This window comes from Cajanus cajan, chromosome 10 (assembly GCF_000230855.2).
Source record: "Cajanus cajan strain Asha chromosome 10, NIPB_CcT2T_4, whole genome shotgun sequence".
NCBI classification, from domain to species: Eukaryota; Viridiplantae; Streptophyta; class Magnoliopsida; order Fabales; family Fabaceae; genus Cajanus; species Cajanus cajan.
This window is the reverse complement of record NC_138526.1, coordinates 49,444,001-49,463,837: the sequence shown is the minus strand read 5'-3', so window position 1 is coordinate 49,463,837 and position 19,837 is coordinate 49,444,001. Positions and strand designations below refer to the sequence as shown.

The window sequence follows — 19,837 nt, the reverse complement described above, 5'->3', positions numbered from 1 at the left end:
TATTTTTCAATCTGAGATTCAACTTTTATAAATCTATAATCGAGGAACTAATATTTTTCTCAAGATTTTCTAGCTAAATACAATAAATCAACTAAATCAAATCAATTGAATTAACTGATCGATTGAAATTGACTAATTAATTAATTGTTTTTTTACAGCAATTAATTGTTATATAAAGTTATTATATAGTATAAAATATTATAAACCGTAAAATTAATTTATACAACAATAAAAATATGATATAAGGCTAAGGACTTTCATCGGATGTTAATAAACCTATTTGTCAATTCATGAAGTAGAATTTGACACATCACAAATGTGTATGCATTACGCTGTTGTAGTTTTCAATACATTTTTTTTTTTTGGTCTTTGTCTTGAATCTATTGCAATGGCAGCCCCACAACTAGAACCATAAGTACAACAAATATTTGGATAACTTCTGGATTGATGAACTGGAAAGATATGAAACAACTTGTACAATCAAACAACTAGAAACGTTCAAAACATGCACTCCAAAATAAAATCTTTTCACTGCTATCAAACTAGTTTTCGAGTCAATTGCCACTTGTTTTATTTGGGTTGCAAAATGCGAAGTTGGCTCGTTTCTAACGTGGACGATAATTTAAGTGGTCCACAATTTATGTAAGTCATGTTAATAAAATAAACAGTTCTTAAAATTTTGGGTGGATGGATTTTATATTTCATAGCTCCCCACTTGATAAGGGGCAGAAAATTTTAGGTAAAATCTTACGAGTTAATCACCCATACATTGTTAGTGTAAAGTTTTTTACACTGATAATTAATTATATCTTTTAAATTATTTTATTTTATTTTTAGTTTATTAAATAAGTATATGACATGATACTATTAAAAGATATGATTGATTGTTAGTATAAAAATTTTTTACACTAGAAGTGTATAGGTGATTAACCCAAATCTTATTACCATATTATAATTGCAGCGTATCTGTTGGACGAACTTAGGTACGAAATTCAACGACAAAAACAAAATGTAAGTACAGATTGAAGAGTCAACTTTGCAAATTGCAATACATTACAAAACCTAATGAAAATTTTACTTTGATTCATATATTCAAATACAATAATATAGTATACGCAAGTACAGATTGAGCCTCTCTCCAAGACAAATAAGTACAAATATTCATATATTCCCCCATTTACACTCTCTTAAATGGTTAAAATTAGTACATGTACCCTGTCTGAAGCGAAATAGCAGCGAATTATAATAGAAAGATAAGAAATAATACAATAAAAATATTTTTATAGGGTTGATTGCGAGAAAAAACATCATAACAGAAATAATTCTTGTGAGTCTTATTCAAAAATTATTTCTCACCCTTGATGTGAAGAAATGACAAAGAAATTGATGAGCTAGTCTTCTCTCTCCAATGATATTAATTTATAATAAATATTCTTTTAAATAATACAATTATTTTACAACTAATATTTAAAATAAATAAATATTATTATATAATTATTTTTAATTTAAAATTTAAAATTTATATTTTACTTTCAAATTATAATTTATAATTATATTTTTTAAATAAATTTGAAGTATTATTTACTCATAATAACAAATATTAATTTTATTCCAATATAATTTTTTTCCTCTCCATCCATTCAAACCAAACAATTACACAATAAAATTTCTTTTATATTTCTTACCTATTTTCTTTAAATTAAACACACTGATTTTTACTTTATTTCTTACCTATTCTTATTCACTGATTTCTCTCGTCTATTTCTTTCTACTTTATTTCTTACCTATTTCTTTCCTCACAACCAAACATAGTACTAGTTTTTTTTTAGAGAAAAATACACATCTTTTTAGGTGATTATGTGATTACTAAGTTTTAATATTTGACCATTTATATATAATTTAATTCTTTATCTGTTAAAACAAATTTATTTTCCTGGAAAAAAAAAACATAATCCAAACCCTTCCAAAAATTTTCACCTTGTCAAATTAAGTATGTGTCATTCTTAAAGAGAAAAGATAGGAAGGACTCATGAGTCACAACCAATTATTTAACAAGTTGCTTAGTACATCATTTAACAACTCCTTTGATATTCCATGAGACATTTTGAAAAATTTTCATGACAATAATAAAAGAAATACGTAAGTATAAAAAAATAACAATTCATACATTATGTGAGTTAAACTCTTTAATATTTAAAATTATATGATTCAGATTTATAATTTTTAATTTAGTAAATAACTATAAATTTTTTATCTACATGTCCTTCTCTCAATATATAATTATTAGTTAAGAAAATATATATTAAAAAAAAAAAAGAGTACGGAAATAGTTGAAAAATAACCCAAATAAGAAAAATCATGAAATGGGTAAATAAGCTTAAAATAGTAATAGTTTTAAAATAGGAAGAGTGTCTCCCATTTATTTATTTAAATAGTTTTAAAACATTACTTTAGCCAAAAATCATGGGTTCACTTATGTTTCTTAAATTAGATTCAATCCTCACATTAGAATGGCAATTTTATAAAAACTTATACCATCTTATTAGAAGAAAAAAAGTGTTAAATATTTAGCACATGAAGTGGGTTGATGGAAGATGCAAAGTGGGGGAATTGAATAGACAAGTGAAATGTTTTTGTTTTGGATACATTATTTTATTATTACATTGGAACATTTAATCGAATAAATAAATAATTTGTATTAGCATCGGAGAGACATAGAGTGTGTCTAATGTCTTGGGCTGGAAGCTTCGGTTTTGGGTCAGATCTCAGTTTTCTCTTTCTCTTAGGGTTTTCGCTTTCTTCCGATCTTCCACCATCCACGCTCTGAGGTATTCAAACTCTCTATTCACCCATTTTCAACTTCAACATGCTATGTTTAATTCTCAACTCGCTCTTTCCAAATTCAATTTTAATTTCTTCCGTTTCTCTGCAATTAGATATTGCTAGGGTTTTGAGCTTGATTGGTTCGTTTAGGATTAAGCAATCTCCATGGACAAGGACAAATCTCTAGGTCACGGTGGAGGTTTGCCACCTCCATCGGGGCGTTATTCGGGTTACTCGGCCCCGGGAAGCGTGTTCAATGTGAAATCTGAGCCGTCGTCGACGACGACGTATCCGCCGTTGGGTCCGGGAGGCAGCTCGGAAACTAGTCATTTCGGGCATGGAATGTCGACGGATTCTAGTGGATTTAGTCACGATATTAGCAGAATGCCTGATAATCCGCCGCGAAATAGAGGCCATAGGCGTGCCCATTCGGAGATTCTCACCCTGCCTGATGATATTAGCTTTGACAGTGACCTTGGTGTGGTGGGAGGTGCTGATGGGCCTTCCTTCTCCGATGACGCCGAGGAGGACTTGCTGTCCATGTACCTTGACATGGATAAATTCAACTCGTCGTCGGCCACGTCCACATTTCAGATGGGTGAGCCTTCCGGTGCTGTGGGAGCGTCCGCTTCGACGCCGGCGTTGGAGGCACCTGCATCTTATGCGGAGAATGTTGTAATTGGTAATAATGAAAGGCCCACCAGAGTTAGACACCAGCATAGTCAATCCATGGATGGGTCAACCACCATCAAGCCTGAGATGCTGGTCTCGGGTTCAGAAGACATGTCTGCGACTGATTCGAAAAAAGCAATGTCAGCTGCAAAGCTTGCTGAGCTTGCCTTGATTGACCCCAAGCGAGCAAAAAGGTATGCTTTATGGTTTTTTGCTGCATTGTTTCTTATTGATAAATTAGGCAATGTATCACTTGTAAACATCGTGTTTAGCACACTTATTCTCAAATTTATTGAGTATTTGGTGCCTCATTTTTAGGTAGCGCTGCTTTGGACCGAATAGGAACTTAGGATTTAGAAATTTTTGTTTTAGAAAATATTCTTGAAATGGAATTACAGAATAATTATTGAAGATGTATTTATAACAAAGTGCACCCCCCCTCCCCCCCAATGAAATTCAGAAACACAATAGATGGGATGATAGAACTTGAGCAGCAAGAAATGAGATGATATTGTATAAGAATGTTTTTAAGTTAGATTTTTAACTTCGATAAAGTGAGGGGCGTATAATTTTATCAGAGTCTCAAACATTGATTTTTGTAATCAATGGTTATAACTTCTTTTTATCCTCGGAAGTGCAATTTCTCACATCATAAGAGCACAGTTCTTTTAACTTAAATATCGTTTATTTTTATTACTACTTGATGTTGCTATCCTCTGTGGTTGTATGATTGTTATTTATGTGCATTTGACTTTGATTCATGACATTATGTTCTAGTTAAGCATATGAGATATCACTTTGCTTTGTGCAAAACATACTTGAAATAGTAAGGTGGGCTAACTAAACTCAATTTGTTATATGTCAAAATAAATAGTTAAAGATAGGAAGGCTGAAAGCTGTCAGTTTGTTAGAGTCCATTAAAAGGAAAGTGTTAACATCCTTCTGGTCTTATCTATATTTGGCTATACAGTAACAGTGTTTTGGAAGTACTGGCATAGTACGTTACTTTCTAAAATTATGTTTTGGGTCATGACTACTCTGTTAATAATGTCCCATTTTTAGTTTTCTCAATCCTCTGTTCTGTGGCCCACCCTGAAACACCCGTAGTGGCACAGATGCAGAGTGTGGCCATCTTTTGTTGTTCTAAGTTAACATTCCTGGTTGTCTATATGACTTCCATAAACACTGGACTTATTTTGTATTATCTCTTGCAATTGAAAAATGGAATGACAAACCCTGCTTTTGTTGTGTAACAGGATATGGGCAAATAGGCAGTCTGCTGCAAGGTCAAAAGAGAGGAAGATGCGATACATTGCTGAGCTTGAAAGGAAGGTGCAAACATTGCAAACGGAAGCAACATCCTTATCTGCACAACTAACTCTCTTGCAGGTATTGACTTTTGTGCCTGTTATTTAGACAAAAGGTGTATTAATACTGTAATACCATATCACCTTCCCATTGAAATGTTGTTGGGAGGATTATAATTGACACATCTTTGTTGATTATGAGCAGAGAGATACAAATGGTTTGAATTCTGAGAACAGTGAACTAAAGCTGCGGTTGCAAACCATGGAGCAACAAGTTCATTTGCAAGATGGTAAGTTCATAGTTACAAAAAAATGTTTCTGAAGCTAGTGCTCAACCACTTTCATTGCCTCTTTTTATTTCTCTTTGAAAATATCTCTGTAAGTAAACTATCTTAAACCATATGATATTTGTATGCAATATCTTGCTCCAATGGATTAATACACACGACTTATAAGAAAGTGCATTTTAATGTAAAGCTGGCAGCTAAATTTTGTTATTGGGTTTTCCTGGATGATCAAAGGTGAAAAATACCCTCTTGCCTGAAATTTGAGTTTAATGATTTTGTCCAAAATGTGCAAGTTTGCACACATGGAAGGTGAACAGTTCATCTTGATTTGATATCGCTAATATTACGAAAATTAATTGAATCTTGTTCTTGTAGCATTAAACGACGCATTAAAAGAGGAAATTCAGCATTTGAAAATACTGACCGGGCAAGCTATGCCACCTAATGGAGGACCTATGATGAACTTTGCTTCTTTTGGAGGGGGGCAGCAATTCTATCCCGGTAATCATGCCATGCACACCCTTTTAGCTGCACAGCAATTTCAACAGCTCCAAATTCATCCTCAAAAGAATCAGCCGCATCAGCATCAGTTTCAGCAGCTTCAGCAACAACAAATGCTGCAACAGCAGCAGCAACAGCAACAGCAACGAGAACATCAGCAGCAGCAGCAGCGAGAACAGCAACATCAACAATCAAGTGACTTTAAAATGAGAGAAGCTACACCTACTCCATGCCCCAAAGATAACGCTTCCCCAGATGTAAATTCTTCAGGGGCCAAGGACTGTTGAGAGTTGAGACTGCTCATTGTCTCGTCTATTGCCTGTTAGATTTCCCTTTGCCTTGTGTCTTAGTGTTTTTAGGTTATGGCCTTTGTTATATTTTTTCATTCTTAAACAGTACAAATGATCGTCCTAGTTAGAGATTGAGAATAATACATTTGCATCTATGCTACTGTGTAATACTAAAATTCTTTGATACTCATACTCCGTTTAATTGCTATGGATATATAGGGGTAGGTTCATGTGTGTGTAGTCTGCCTTCACTTGCTTGTCTACTACTATAATACCTAAATAGGCTACGTTTTATATTGTTGAGAAAGTTAGTGGTCGTTTTCCCGAGGAATTTTCAAATGTTCATTTAAAGCTCCATTTCTGGTTTAATGTTAAGGAAATAGTCACAATAGGTAGTAAGTGCTCTCTCGTTTGTAGCGCACGAATGTTCTCAATTTTGGGTACGTACGCATAGATTTGCATCTTGAGCTGAGAGGTAAATGGGAACATCAACATACTGGTACATAATTCATTGCACATTGTCTTTATCAGGTCATTCTAATCTTTGGTTGAGGATTATATTAGATTGGTTTTGAAGAGAAAAATCGTTTATAGTATCTTTGTTCGAAGAATTTTAGAAATTCATTAAATTTGAAATTTTTAGAATTTAAATTATTTGATTTTAATTTTCATCATTTTTAAATGATTTATTTAGATAAGTTAATTTAAATTTTAAATTCTTAATTTGGATAAGGTAATCTGATTTTCATAATGGTTAAAATTGATTATATATATATATATATATATATAGAGAGAGAGAGAGAGAGATTTTATGATTAATTTTATAAAAATAAATATTAGTCAATTTTTAAATATTTAGTAGTTTTAAAAATTATTGGGAGAAAAAAGAAAGAGAGCATAGAAGGGAGAAAGGAAATATAGTATGAGAAATGGAAGAGAAAGAGATAAAAGAAAATATGAGAGATAAGAGAGAAAGATAAGATATACAGGTGGGATAAAAAATAAAAGATATAATAAATTTTAAATTCACATATATTTGAATTTTAAATTCCTTGAAAAATTTTCATTCAAACTAAATATTTTATTTCAAATTCTTTAAAAAATTTCATTTAAACAAGACATTTAAATTTTTTAAAAAAATAAATTACTCTATTTAAACTCTTCATCTAAACATATGTTAATTATTTTAATTTTTTTTAATTTATCATCTAATCAATTTAGTTTGAAATTAAAATTCACCCTAATTTAAAAAAATGATTTGAATTGAATTAGTATGTTTCTTGATTTTTCTTTTGGAAAAAGTATTAAACAAATAAGATAAAATCAATTGAATAAAAATATATTAAAATAGCAATTTTTTTTAAGCGTTAATCACTATGCACTACTAGCGTAAAGTTTTTTTACACTGACAATTAATCAAAGTCGTTAATAATACATTTTCATTTGCTTATTTAATTAAATTAAAATAAAAAAAGCACTATTAACGGCTCTGATTGACTGTCAGTGTAAAAAACTTTACACTGAAAGTGTATAGGTGATTAACTCTTTTTTTAATCATAACATTAATATAAAATATTTATCATTAGAAGTGACAATTCTCAATTGAACACTAAGTACATATAAAATAAATATTTTTTTCTCAATATAATCCACATTTAAGATTAAAACTTAAACTTTAAACGATTTGGTTCAAGAAAACAAACACTTCATTTTTAACCATCATATAGCTAAAAGTATTATAATTTTTTGAACACTAAAGTTAAATTTATACAACTTAATAATCATATTTGTATATCAATTGATATAAAACTATTGTATCTTTTAATACGTGACCTCAAGTTAGAATATCGACTTTGTATCCACATTAAACATTCGATAAAAGGAAATTTTTGTACTCAGATCAATCTTGATCGAGCAAATTCATTTCCCAAACACATATAAGTATTTTGTGATAATTCAATAAATATATATAAAAAAATAGACATTAAGTAGTATCTAAAACTTATAAATAAAAAAGATACACATACATATAAATTCAATTTAGATTTAGATTAGACTGGGTCATTTTTCAAATCAATTTCAATTCAATTCAATAGAAGAAAAATCATTTTTATTTTATTAAATTAAATCAATTTACAAACACTACTTTTTTCCAGATCCAAAGCATAAATGTCTGTAGTGAGCATTTAGAGCAATGAAAATCGATGATGCACAATTTGACTGATTGGAATGGAAATCATAGGTTAAATTGTTTAGTTATCAGCTTCATGAAAACAGTAGCACGAGATCAAAGGTCGGTAAAATAGAGAGATGTAAAATGAAAAGAGAGAAATTGGGAAGATGATTTTTTAATATTGAATTTAAATTACATCGATGCTCTTTATTTAAGTTGTTGAAGAAAGGAAGAAAAAAATATTTTTGGTCCAAATGAAAAGGTATAAGCTGCTAAAAAAAATGAAGTGGGAACATATTTGCATGACCCTGATAAGAGAGCGTAATTAAGCTTGAATTTGGTCAAAAGCCAATTTCTGAAATAGCTGCCAAGTGAAACTAAAAATATGCAGCTACGTACCCCGAAACAAATGACGGCAACAATAACACAGCTGTTTAAGGAATGGAAAATACTCGACAGACTTAGTTTTAATAGAAGAACAACGTAACATATGACGAGTGATCTCTAATACATTTTATTTCAGCAAATAATCTTTTTTAATGTGCACCTTTCCACTTTTGGTGTTTGTGCAGCAGTGCAGGGAGGGGGGGTGGGTGTTTTTTTTTTTTTTTTTGAGGCAACAAAATATAGGGTAAGATTATTTTTAATTTGTTTTCGACGCAAAGGGAAATAATACAGAAACGCATTTGCGGGAACAATACCATGACTACATTCTGGCTTTACATGACTGAGTATCCGGGGCCTCCACCCCCTTCAGGCACTGTCCACTCGATGTTTTGCTTTGGATCTTTGATATCACAAGCCTGAATATTGAACAAGTGTGTTAAACCGTGTAGGAAACAGAGATTTTACTAGTGTACCAAGATAAAACCTGGCAGATACCGTCTCAGTTTGTAGATACACAGGTTATAGAACATAGGCTAAAACTTAGTTAAGCCACAACCGTAATTAAAAGCCGCAATTCTCCTTTTTCAATACAAGACTTTCAATAGAAATACAAAATAACGCAGACTGTGCAGTGTAAAATTCGATCCTCAAAGTGTGGGTATTATTAAAGAAGCAAGCCGCATCATAATGATAACTTTAGGTACTATGGTGAGGATATAATTTCCTCTATCATGAAACTTGTCACCAAAAATAAACAAATATATATCCACGAGATACCGACGTAATGATGTCCAAAACAATGCAAGACTACTCAAGTTCACAAAGATATATTTGTATATTCACAACTTCACCAAGGAATTTTTAAAATGTCAAATCAGAAAAAGTAAGAAAAGGATTTAATTAGAATGCACTGACAATAAAAAAAAAAAGGATTTTATACTGTTATCCAATTATAAAGGACTGAAATGAGAACATATCCCCTCCAGTGAAAAAAAAATTGAACATGTTCAAGTGTCACAATCTCATTCTTTACTCGTGTAAACCCCAATTTCAAAATAAAAATTTATTGAAGAAATCGGAAAAAGGTTATATTATTTCTAATTATTGACAGTATAATTTATTTATTTATTTTACATTAACACTACACGAAAATATACAGAATTTACTTATTACATTTCCCCGCTTCTAGCCTACGCTCTCGTGTGCAAGTTTAGACAGCAGAAATAAGTAAATTTTGTACTATTTTTCAACTATCTACACATGCACCGATGTGCTATATCTTGAGCATATAACAAAATTCGTACAATGATCCAATTTAGTTAGAAGTTTACCTTGCAATGTAAGCAATTTTGTGCATTGATTTGTAACTTCATCTGATTATGCTCATCTGCAACATACCTGGAATTTGAGAAATAGATGAAAAATATCAATGAATGATTAAAAAACTGAAAATCCTTATAGAAATCAAGCTTTAGTAAATAAGCATTACTCATATACTCGTGCAGGACAATATCGCGATTCAGGTGCAGCATACACTGGTAAATTTAAAACTTCAGGAATCTTTGGGTCTCTCAAACGAAGATGAGGAGGTTGATCATGTTCATGATTTGTGTTGCTCCTGTCAAAAGAAACGTAATATAAATGCCTATAAAGCAAGAAATGAACTGCAAACTATATCTACTAATAGATCAATAATTTGTCATTATTTATCAAAGCCATAAACAGAGAAGCTGACACAAGTTATTACTACGTAAATCAGTGGACAATAATTTTGTTTTTCATTCACAAAAAATCCGCATATCATGAAGTGCCATCTTATATAACTAAACGTGGTTCTTACAGCGAAATTTTCCATATTGCATATTGAGTTTACCCACTAATTTTAATCGAATAACATTGTTCTAATAGAAGATGTCATAATACTACCTATCCTCGAGAAAGTCCCATTACCAAGCCTATTCTTAAACGGGCAGAAGGTTAGCACTTTCCTCATGACAGCATATGACAACAAAATTAGCATTGCTCCTAAAGTCTATCACTTTCTTATCTTTGCAGGATGAGGTGGATGAATAATAGAAACACTGTTACATATCTGAAAAAAGATAGTAAGTAGGTTTTTACCTACAAAATTAGGATATGAAGTGTATTTGGCTATATAAATGAACTACTTGAATTTCAATTTGAGTACTCTCCTCGTATCTCTATCTTTCCTCTGCCACCCTCTATTTGTTCTCTCTTTATTAATTTCTTCCAATCATGTATAATTTTGGTAAAAGATCAGAAATACAACCATGCAACCTTTTCTTTTTTAGAAACCAAGTTTGGGAGAACTTGCTCCCATCCCTTGGTTTAATTCCTATTAAAAATGATTGAATGTCTCAACTCTCAAAGGTAAGCAACAAAAGGGAGTAAATGTTCCAAAACCTGTGCAGAGAAGTAGGTACATCAAAGGACAAGACACCATCAGCCTTTGGATAGTGAATTGGAGAATGCAACTGTGCAGCCTGCATAAATGACAAAATCTATATATTACACAGGCAAGCTTAATGCTATATATTGTTATTATTAGAAAAAAATACATCAAATAATCAAGCTCACTAATCTCTGCATATAAAATAACGAAAGGCTTCTAAAATATAACAAAAAGACATCACTTTATATCATATAAGTGGTAACAGGACAAAAAATTCTTGAAAATTCCTCCCAAACCATGGTAACAAATAATGGCATGCATTGCACACTGCCAAATAACCATGCCCCTTTATTCCATCCAGAATATCTATAATGGCGCTTGAAAATCTTACTCCAACTATGTAATTAGTTAATTTTTTTCCTTGTCAAGGTTATTGGCATTCAACATGTGCCCACACGGAGAAACAAGATGAAACAAAATAGTCCACAAAAAATAGATGCAAATAAATAAATTATTCATGATTCAAGAGATAAACATAATACAAGACCCTACTGGAGTCGAGCAAGAATGAACATTGGGAAATTAACATGCATAACTTAATGATGTAAATTATAATTAGAAATTTGCATGAATATCACTTTCCTGCAGGAAAAAAAGTAAAACTACACTTTTTTTTTTTTTTTTTTTTGTGTGTGTACACATAAATCCTTGAAAAAAAGTTTCTTACATTTGTAGCTTCATGATCAGGTTTACCATGCTTCAAAGTAAAGGAGTGCCTCCCCTTGAATATGTAACTGATAAGAATAACACAAGGAAAATGAATTTTCAAGACAATAAAGGAATTACAGGAAAGACTAGTCTCCCATGTTCAACTGATGTGGACAGAACCCTTGAGAAAAGTTAGATCTTACTGTTCCAGACCACTTAAGGCCAGTCCTGGAATAAGCCCGTATTCAAAGGCCTACAACAAAAATACATCTATAAGAACAATATGGTACAACAATTAGGCAAGCTAAAATATATCATATTTTCTGTATCAACAAATGAATTAAGATGACTAAGGGGGGATAATTATAATAATCATGCATTGATCTTTGCATTATTATTTTACAATTTTAGAAACCAATACTTTTAAAGATTTTCTCCAATTATTTTATACTATTTTCAAGTCATTATGATACATATAAATCCATAATAAGCCACTAATGTTTAGAAGTATTTTAGGAGGGCTTTTTTCACTAGTCTTATTAATTGTATAAAAAGGGCAACTATGTGTGGATTGAAAATAAAAAAAAAACTCTTCCCATAAGTTATAGTTAGTTTCAAGAATTCCCACTCCCCCCCCCCCCCTCTCTTATTTTTTGGATAATTACAGAGTTATCAACCTAGTGCATTATAGTTTATCTGCTAGAATGATATGTAGGCATTTAAATGCAAAAATTCTGACATATAATTTGTTAGATTAAGCTGCCCATATGTTTAATAAAAAAAATTAAAAACCTATGATTATTTCATTTAGTAAGACAATGGTGATTTATGTTTTGAACTAGTCTTGTCACCTATTGCAATTTGCAACTGTAGAAAAGGAGCTCATCCTATTGCAATTACTTGGGAATAATTATGCTATTTTAGGATATTTCTGTAATCAGTTTATTTCCTAATAAATAAGATCAGATTTTCCCTGTTTATTAGAAACAGAAATCCATGATTTTATGGGATTTCTGTCTAGGATAATGGTTCGAAATCCAGTTACATTCAGTTTAAATGGGACTGTAATTCATCTTATTTTTGCAATGACAATTAATATTTTTATTTTACACCAACCTAACATTTATAATGATATAATGCATTCTAAAGTTAGCAAAATGATAGATAGCCACCAAATATAAGATGGCCTATCAACCGAAGCCTGAAGGTTTCTACATGGAATAAAAATCACCAGAAAATGAAAATTTTAGATAATCCTCAACAAGGAAGTAAGGGAGAGACAAAAAAAGAAAAGCAAAACAAAAACCAAAAATGGCAATGCATTGCTTCACTAACTGGTCGATAGTTCCGAGATTTACGTAATTCTTCCCAAATCCATGAATTCCTCAAAGCATCCCAATATGTATCCATATCTACACCTTCATTTAGTGCACTAAATGTAACTTCAGCTGCAAGCATTCCTACAAAAAAGAAGTATTAAATGCATGTAATAGTAACTCTGAAACATGCTGCATGTCACATGGAGAGTCCACATGTCCAAATGTGGTTGATTAAGAATGAAGTGACAGGTTTACTTAACAAATGCAAGAACCAAGATGGCTCTAAAGAATTGTTAATTCCTTAAAATTGCAGATCAATATTTTAGATCCATGTCAAACATTAATGAATTTCTTGAAATCATGACTATTCATATTACTTTTGGAACTCTGGAACATTGTAATATGAAACTCCTTTTACCAAAACTAGAAAATTAAATTCAGTAAAAAATACTATTTAGCAATATGTTGAAAAATCAACCCAGTAAAATGGCCTATGCCACTACCTGATTTCATTGCTGTGTGAGTTCCCTTTATCTTAGGCACATTCATGAAGCCAGCGGAACATCCAATAATTGCTCCTCCAGGAAAAACTGGATATGGGATAGACTGAAATTTAACTAGAATCACATTCGTATTTGTATAATGTGTTATGACTTATGAGCTTTTGAAATCATACACTGCAACAGATAACAGGCAATCAAACAATCAATTGGATAACAAACAATGAACTATACTCCCTTCTATGAAAACTAGCTCATCATGGGATGTAAGACTTCCCTATCAACAGCAAACACAATAACCAAGCCTTAGATGGTTCATTGAAACAATTCGCAGTTGCCCACAGACAATGAAGCATAACCATTTAAAATATAATGCTTTTGGTGTCAGACACAATGCAACATTTCGAAAGTAGTTGGACTGGGATGACTCTTGGAGAATTTCAACTTTTTGTGTTGTAATGTCCATGTCTGTTTTAGTGTTTATGCTTCTAAGTCCATGCATCTTTCCAATCTTAAATTCTTAATGACCTACCAAATACCATGAAATTTAACATTAGAAATCTTAGAAGTTAGAAGGAGCACTCATTAAGCACACTTCATTTCTGCTAATACATCTGTAACACAACACCACCTCATGAGGCTGGCAATATGTGGACACATTTTTTCTCTGCATTCTTCTATTTTTCCATTGATTGCATATACGAAAAGGAACTGTTATTATTGATGTACCTGAAAACCACCTTCATTTAAAGTGCGAGCTCCATACTGGATAACTGTTCCACCTTCCAGAATTGGTTTAATTGCAGGATGATGTTTAAGTTTCTGGTGAACAAGAGGGACACACAAGGGAGAGGGAAGGAAGGAGCAAAGAAGATAATTGAACAAGATTAGGGATCAGGAATTCAGCATATGTAATGTAACTTCAAAAACTCCTAAATATATATTGTATTAACACAACCAACCAGTAAAAATTTCACAAAAAGAACCGAAACATAATTGTTGAATTTGATTTGTCAGGTTACATAACAATATAACATAAGATCTACAGCCCACCTAATTGATGAGGGATGAAAAAAATATTTAGTTTGTTTTAGCAATTTTAAAAACTCTTGGGGCATTTTTTATTGTCTTCTCACTTTTTCTGTTTTAAAAACCATTTTTTTCAAAACAATTCCACAAAACTCAGCAATCAATCTCATACAGTATCTATCACGTTTTGAAAATTATTTCCAAAACAAGTGTTTTAAAAACCAAACTACGGAGACAGTTGAAAAATGTTTTCTCATTCTCTTCTGTTTTGTTCAAGTGCTTAGAGGATGACTAATTAACAATATCGTCTTCTAGAAGCCAACTCTTGTTAGTATATTTTATATAATAAAAAATGTTTTCAATAACAGAAAGCAAGCAAATACTTACCTTCACTCTTTTTTTTTTGTTTCCATATTCAAAAAATATAAGGAAAATCATACCAATTTTTATATATGTAAATAATGTAATTTAAATATATCATACGAATAATAAAAAAATACCTGGAATTCCTCATAAGGACTCATGAAAGGATTCTGATAATTTAAAGCAACCACAAGGCCTATAGATACCTGTCACAAAGGTAAAGGAAATTCTTGAAAATGAAGAATATATTGTCAAAAAAAATTAACTAGCAGGATAAGTTCAACTTTTATAGTTCAGTCAAATTCTGCCATAATAAATACATGTGACTCATTAATAACTTGGTATAAGATGATACATAGTTAGAAGAGAAGACCAAGAAGTGAATTTGAATACATGCCACTCAGAGAGGAAAACAGTCTTACTAGATTATCTTTCATGTGATACAGAAAAGATCCTCCATATGTTTTATGATCCAAGGGCCATCCCAAAGTGTGGATTACGGCACCAGGTTGATGCTTTTCCTCATCAATTTCCCAAACCTAAAAGTATAATGTTACATGATCTAAGTGAGAGTCACAAAAAAATTGTTTAATGAAAAAGGCATAATTTTTGGTTATTAGAACAGTGAGCAATCAAATACTCTTCAAGAATGAATTGAACAAATAAGCACAATCCTGACAGATCAAAGATTTTCAAGAAAAATAAATGAGAATTTTTTTTGAAAGACATGAACACCTCTTTAATTCCCAAAGCATATGTCTGGTGTTCTGCACCTCCTTTCTCTCTTAGGTTGTACTTTTTCATTATTTTCTGTAAGATACACAGGGATAAGGAATGAAGGCTTTGTTATCAAATCAGTGATTGACCAGAAAAACTTGAATCTGTTCAATCCTAAAATTAGATTTTCAAACCTCTGACAATGATCCTCGACATCCCTCAGCCAAAAGTGTTATGCGGCCTGCATGTGATTCAATATTTACATAGTTAACAACTAGGCCTCAGAAAGATTTAAATAAACCATATGCAAAGACATAAATATATCTTATTAGTTATTACGAACATAAGTATGGTACACACAGCTTATAAGGGAAGCATTGAAATCATAAGCTCAGAGTGAGCAATGCAATCTGCAAATTGCACAAGACTTTATTTCAATATGCCATAAAAACGGCAAATGAACAACTAAACAAGTTCAGCATGTCATGACATGTAATATGCCAATAAAAGTTTGCCACCTTCATTCCCAAAAACATGTAAATACTCACAAATATTTGGAAAACAAAGAACAACTATTAATCCAAATCACAATCAAGATCCTAGAGCATCTAGACAGGCATTAAATAGGGAAACCTTTTTGCTCCAAAAAATGAAATAAAGCACATAAATATATGTAAAATAAAACCTTTTATTTCAACGCCACGTTGAAAATTCTCCTTCTTTGAACCATCTTTTGAAATTCCCATGTCATTAGTTCCAATACCGATAACTTTGTTGTTTGCATCAAACAATATCTGGCCAGGAAATACACTTGTAAACAGCAACAAATGTGGAGAAGCAACATCCAAGCAAAAGCAGAAATACCTCACTAGCAGCAAATCCTGGGTATATTTCCACTCCTAACTCTTCGGCTTTTGCTCCCATCCAACGTATTAACTGACTTAGACTGTAACAGATGGTCCAAAATAAGAAGCTTCTTCAAAGTGGGGGGAAAGATATGTGAAGAAAAACATTGCAAACCTAAACACAGAATTGAACAAGCATCTTATTATGGGAGAAAAAGATATTTTCCAATCTTGAATTTTAGATCAATCAACAAGAAAAAGATTAAAAAGAATGCAACAAGAAAATTTATTTTTCGATTAAAAAGTAAAAACTGAAAATTAAAATTATATGTTGCTCTTCCAGGACTTCGTATCATCAAAGAGAGATCACGGATTGTATTTCAGATATATCTCCATGTTAAAATTCTTATTTAATGCCTAGTATGAGCTCCATCAGTTTTGATTTCTGTCAGCGTGTACTAACAGATTGAAAAAAAAAATTAAAATAATGTAATTATTTCAATAGAATATAACATCATTAAGCTTATACATCAATTTCCCAAAAAAAAGACATAGTTTCAGAATAGGATATTTAGCAGTCAACATCCAAATATGAAAAATTTTCATGTAAGAAAGTCAAGTTCCAATAAACAAGGAAATGGTAAACAAACAACAGATTCAGCAGAAAACATAATGTGTTGGAATTTCCTATAAATTCTTATGGACTACCATCAATTGTGAATTTTGTTTTGCCCAAAACAGACTAATATTATGATCCATTTTATAATACTAAGCTCACTAATAATGTGATCAAATATAATGAGCCTTGAGCACATAATTATGATCTGCATGAAAAACAATGTAGGGCTGACCTCAAGACCCATGATCAGAGTGTGTGATCATGCAAAAGAAGAATCGACTTCTCGATTTCAAAGTTTGTGCAATGCATAGTAAATTCTCGAACATATATCTAATTATGTCTTTAACAACTAAATATTTTAGTATTCTAAAATCAAAGAATGATTATTATTGATTTTTATTACATAACATACAGCTATAAAATTATAGCCTCTAGCCGTATGATATTAAAATAAAGTGTTATAGAAACCTTATTACATAGTTGCCTTTGTTGTTGAAAGGAGACGGAAGCGAAATTGCACGACCTTTGGTCAGAAACCAAAACTTGTCAGAAGAAACAGGAGTAGTGATCGGCGCCTGCAGCAGATAAAAAATGATCCTCAATTTATCAATCAAAAGCACTACAAGTAAAAACTACTTTGTAGCAAAATTGGACAAAGAAAAAAAAAACGAACGAACGTACCTCTTGCTCCTTCCACTGCGGAATAAGCTCGTTCAGCGCGCGTGGTTCAAAGACGTTTCCAGAGAGAATGTGAGCACCTAAGCGCAACAACACAGAACTCGCAAAGATCAACGAAGATTATTAAATTTACATCAATAAATAAATTAAGATTAAAATAATTAAAGCAAAAGAGAAACGAAGGAAGTGCGTTAAGTCGTTATCGTTACTTACCGACTTCAGCACCTTTCTCGAGGACGCAGACGGACAAATCGGCGTTCCTTTCGCGGCACATTTGCTTGAGCCGTATCGCCGCCGACAAGCCGGCGGGACCTGCGCCGACGATAACGACGTCGTACTCGATGGAGTCCCTTTCCGACGAGGTGCAGAAGCTCCGAGAAGTCGGAACCCTAGATTCGGCACGTGAAGGTGCGCGTGGCTCAGAGAATGAGAAATTGTGTTGAGAATAGCAACGAGAAAACGAATGATAAGAATTATTAGCAATGGTAGCACGAAGAAGAAGGCCGGTGCTGGTGGCTTTGGATTTGGACAATATAGAGCGAAAGACGAGCATCATGCAGATTGATTCGCAGCAACGAGTTTTCGAGTCTCAACTTGTTCGTTCCAGTGTCAAGGACAGAGTATAGTGATCGTTCTGTGCTATTAGATGAGCTTAACTAAATATTATTAAATTAAAATATGTAATCGTGTAAGACGCACGTAAGTAACACGTTGGTTGGTTGTTGTTAGCGTGTTTTCTAACTGTTTTAAGGCAAATTAGGAATTGGCTCACATGTTGAGTCTATCACTTCGTGTCGCAGCGATTATTCACTATTTAATATTATTTTTAAGTTGTGTTGTGATGTGAGCACAAAGAAATGTCTCAGGTGAAATTTTCACGGTGACAATGAAACAATTTCATGGTAAAGTCAATCTGAGAAATAAAATAAAATAAAATAATAAATACGTACCATGTCGCATATGAAAGAACATCTTTATCTAAAAGAAATTTTGCGGAAAAAACTATTAGATTTAATTATGCCGCGTATTATGATTATGGGTGTATTAAGTGTTAAATATTTTAACTCTGCAGAGTCCATAGACATTCCCATCGTATTTCATTGAATCCAAACTTATTAGTAATTAGATATAGCTATCATATTTTGCGTCTTTAAAGAAGCTAATGGTCACTATAACAATAACATGTGTCTTGACCATAGAAAATAAGGATAAGTTGAGATGACCTATAAAATAGTTACCCTCAATGTTGCTTGATAGAAAGTAAGGTGCTTTTTAGTGGACAATTATTTCAAGTGTTTCATGTATTAATTATAAAAAAAAAATTATTTTTAAATTTTAAAAAAAAATGATATTAACCTTTATACCTTTCTTTTTTTCTATTCCTATCTTCATTGTCTTTGAGGAAATAAGAGTAGTGTTTCATCCCTTCCTTGAGTCGTTGTCTCAACTGTAATTATCTTTCGATAAGATTTGAGTTCACTTGCGGTTTATTGTTGTTGAAATTTCAACCACCATTGTTAATATTATTATTCCAAAATTCTAATTACAATATTATTCTTGCATAGTAATCAACAATAATCGATTCGAAACTCGAAAATCTTTCAAAAATCGAAATTGGAAGTTACTTCTTGCTACATGTCTTCTTCGTCTTCGTCTCCTCCGAGATGGTGCCACTTGCTGCTAGTAATCAGGATGCTAAATTCCACTAGACTGAAACAGTCACCAACATGTATCTCTTCTTTTAAAATTGGCCTTCAAATCAACACCAACTCGCCCCTTTTCCTCCATAAACAACCAATTAGCATTACTTTGTTTTTGCAGATTTGTAATAAACAATTTTAAATCGCCACAAACCAAGTCCTCATGGTGTATTGCATCGGTAGTTATATTTTCAGAAACTAAACCAACACATATCTTCTAACAATGACACATTTCAAAAACGTAACCAACAACGTCACACTCTCCCAACACAAATGGTGTCTACTTCACCGCATCTGTGTCCTAAAACGCATTGGTGGCATCAAGAGGGTCAGGAGGGCAAGCAACATTGGGATAATCCATGACTTCGATATTATGGCTAAACGACTATTGTATGGCAGTTTTAGAAACTTATTACCAAAATGGGGCTGTTTTGAAACATTTTACACCTTTGGGGCTGTTTTCATGGGTGTCGCTATGGGTCATAGCGACACCCATGACACGTGGC

The 19,837-nt window shown here is 32.1% G+C and overlaps 2 protein-coding genes across 3 annotated transcripts; one reads left to right on the top strand and one right to left on the bottom strand.

Moving 5' to 3' along the window:
- The first annotated feature begins 2,626 nt into the window (after positions 1 to 2,626).
- On the top strand, positions 2,627 to 6,110 carry LOC109806600 (putative transcription factor PosF21). Of its 2 annotated transcripts, none has more exons than XM_020369057.3 (5): positions 2,627 to 2,828; positions 2,974 to 3,689; positions 4,752 to 4,884; positions 5,008 to 5,092; positions 5,465 to 6,110. In XM_020369057.3, the coding sequence occupies exons 2-5, from the start codon at positions 2,989 to 2,991 to the stop codon at positions 5,875 to 5,877; spliced, it is 1,332 nt and encodes a 443-aa protein (XP_020224646.2). In that variant the 5' UTR covers positions 2,627 to 2,828; positions 2,974 to 2,988; the 3' UTR covers positions 5,878 to 6,110. The 2 variants fall into 2 exon arrangements, with proteins under 2 accessions (XP_020224646.2, XP_020224644.2); XM_020369055.3 differs by having other exon boundaries at positions 2,628 to 2,828; positions 2,937 to 3,689.
- Positions 6,111 to 8,486: 2,376 nt separating this feature from the next.
- ETFQO (electron-transfer flavoprotein:ubiquinone oxidoreductase) lies at positions 8,487 to 18,289 on the bottom strand. The gene is made up of 18 exons (XM_020368105.3): positions 17,845 to 18,289; positions 17,635 to 17,711; positions 17,422 to 17,528; positions 16,354 to 16,435; positions 16,175 to 16,283; positions 15,684 to 15,730; positions 15,508 to 15,582; positions 15,195 to 15,311; positions 14,910 to 14,978; positions 14,110 to 14,202; positions 13,384 to 13,486; positions 12,897 to 13,021; positions 11,765 to 11,814; positions 11,581 to 11,647; positions 10,865 to 10,944; positions 9,930 to 10,058; positions 9,772 to 9,838; positions 8,487 to 8,856 (listed from the first exon to the last, which is right to left on the bottom strand). Exons 1-18 carry the CDS (start codon positions 18,185 to 18,187, stop codon positions 8,773 to 8,775), a joined length of 1,824 nt encoding a protein of 607 aa, XP_020223694.1. The 5' UTR covers positions 18,188 to 18,289; the 3' UTR covers positions 8,487 to 8,772.
- Between the last annotated feature and the right edge of the window lie 1,548 nt (positions 18,290 to 19,837).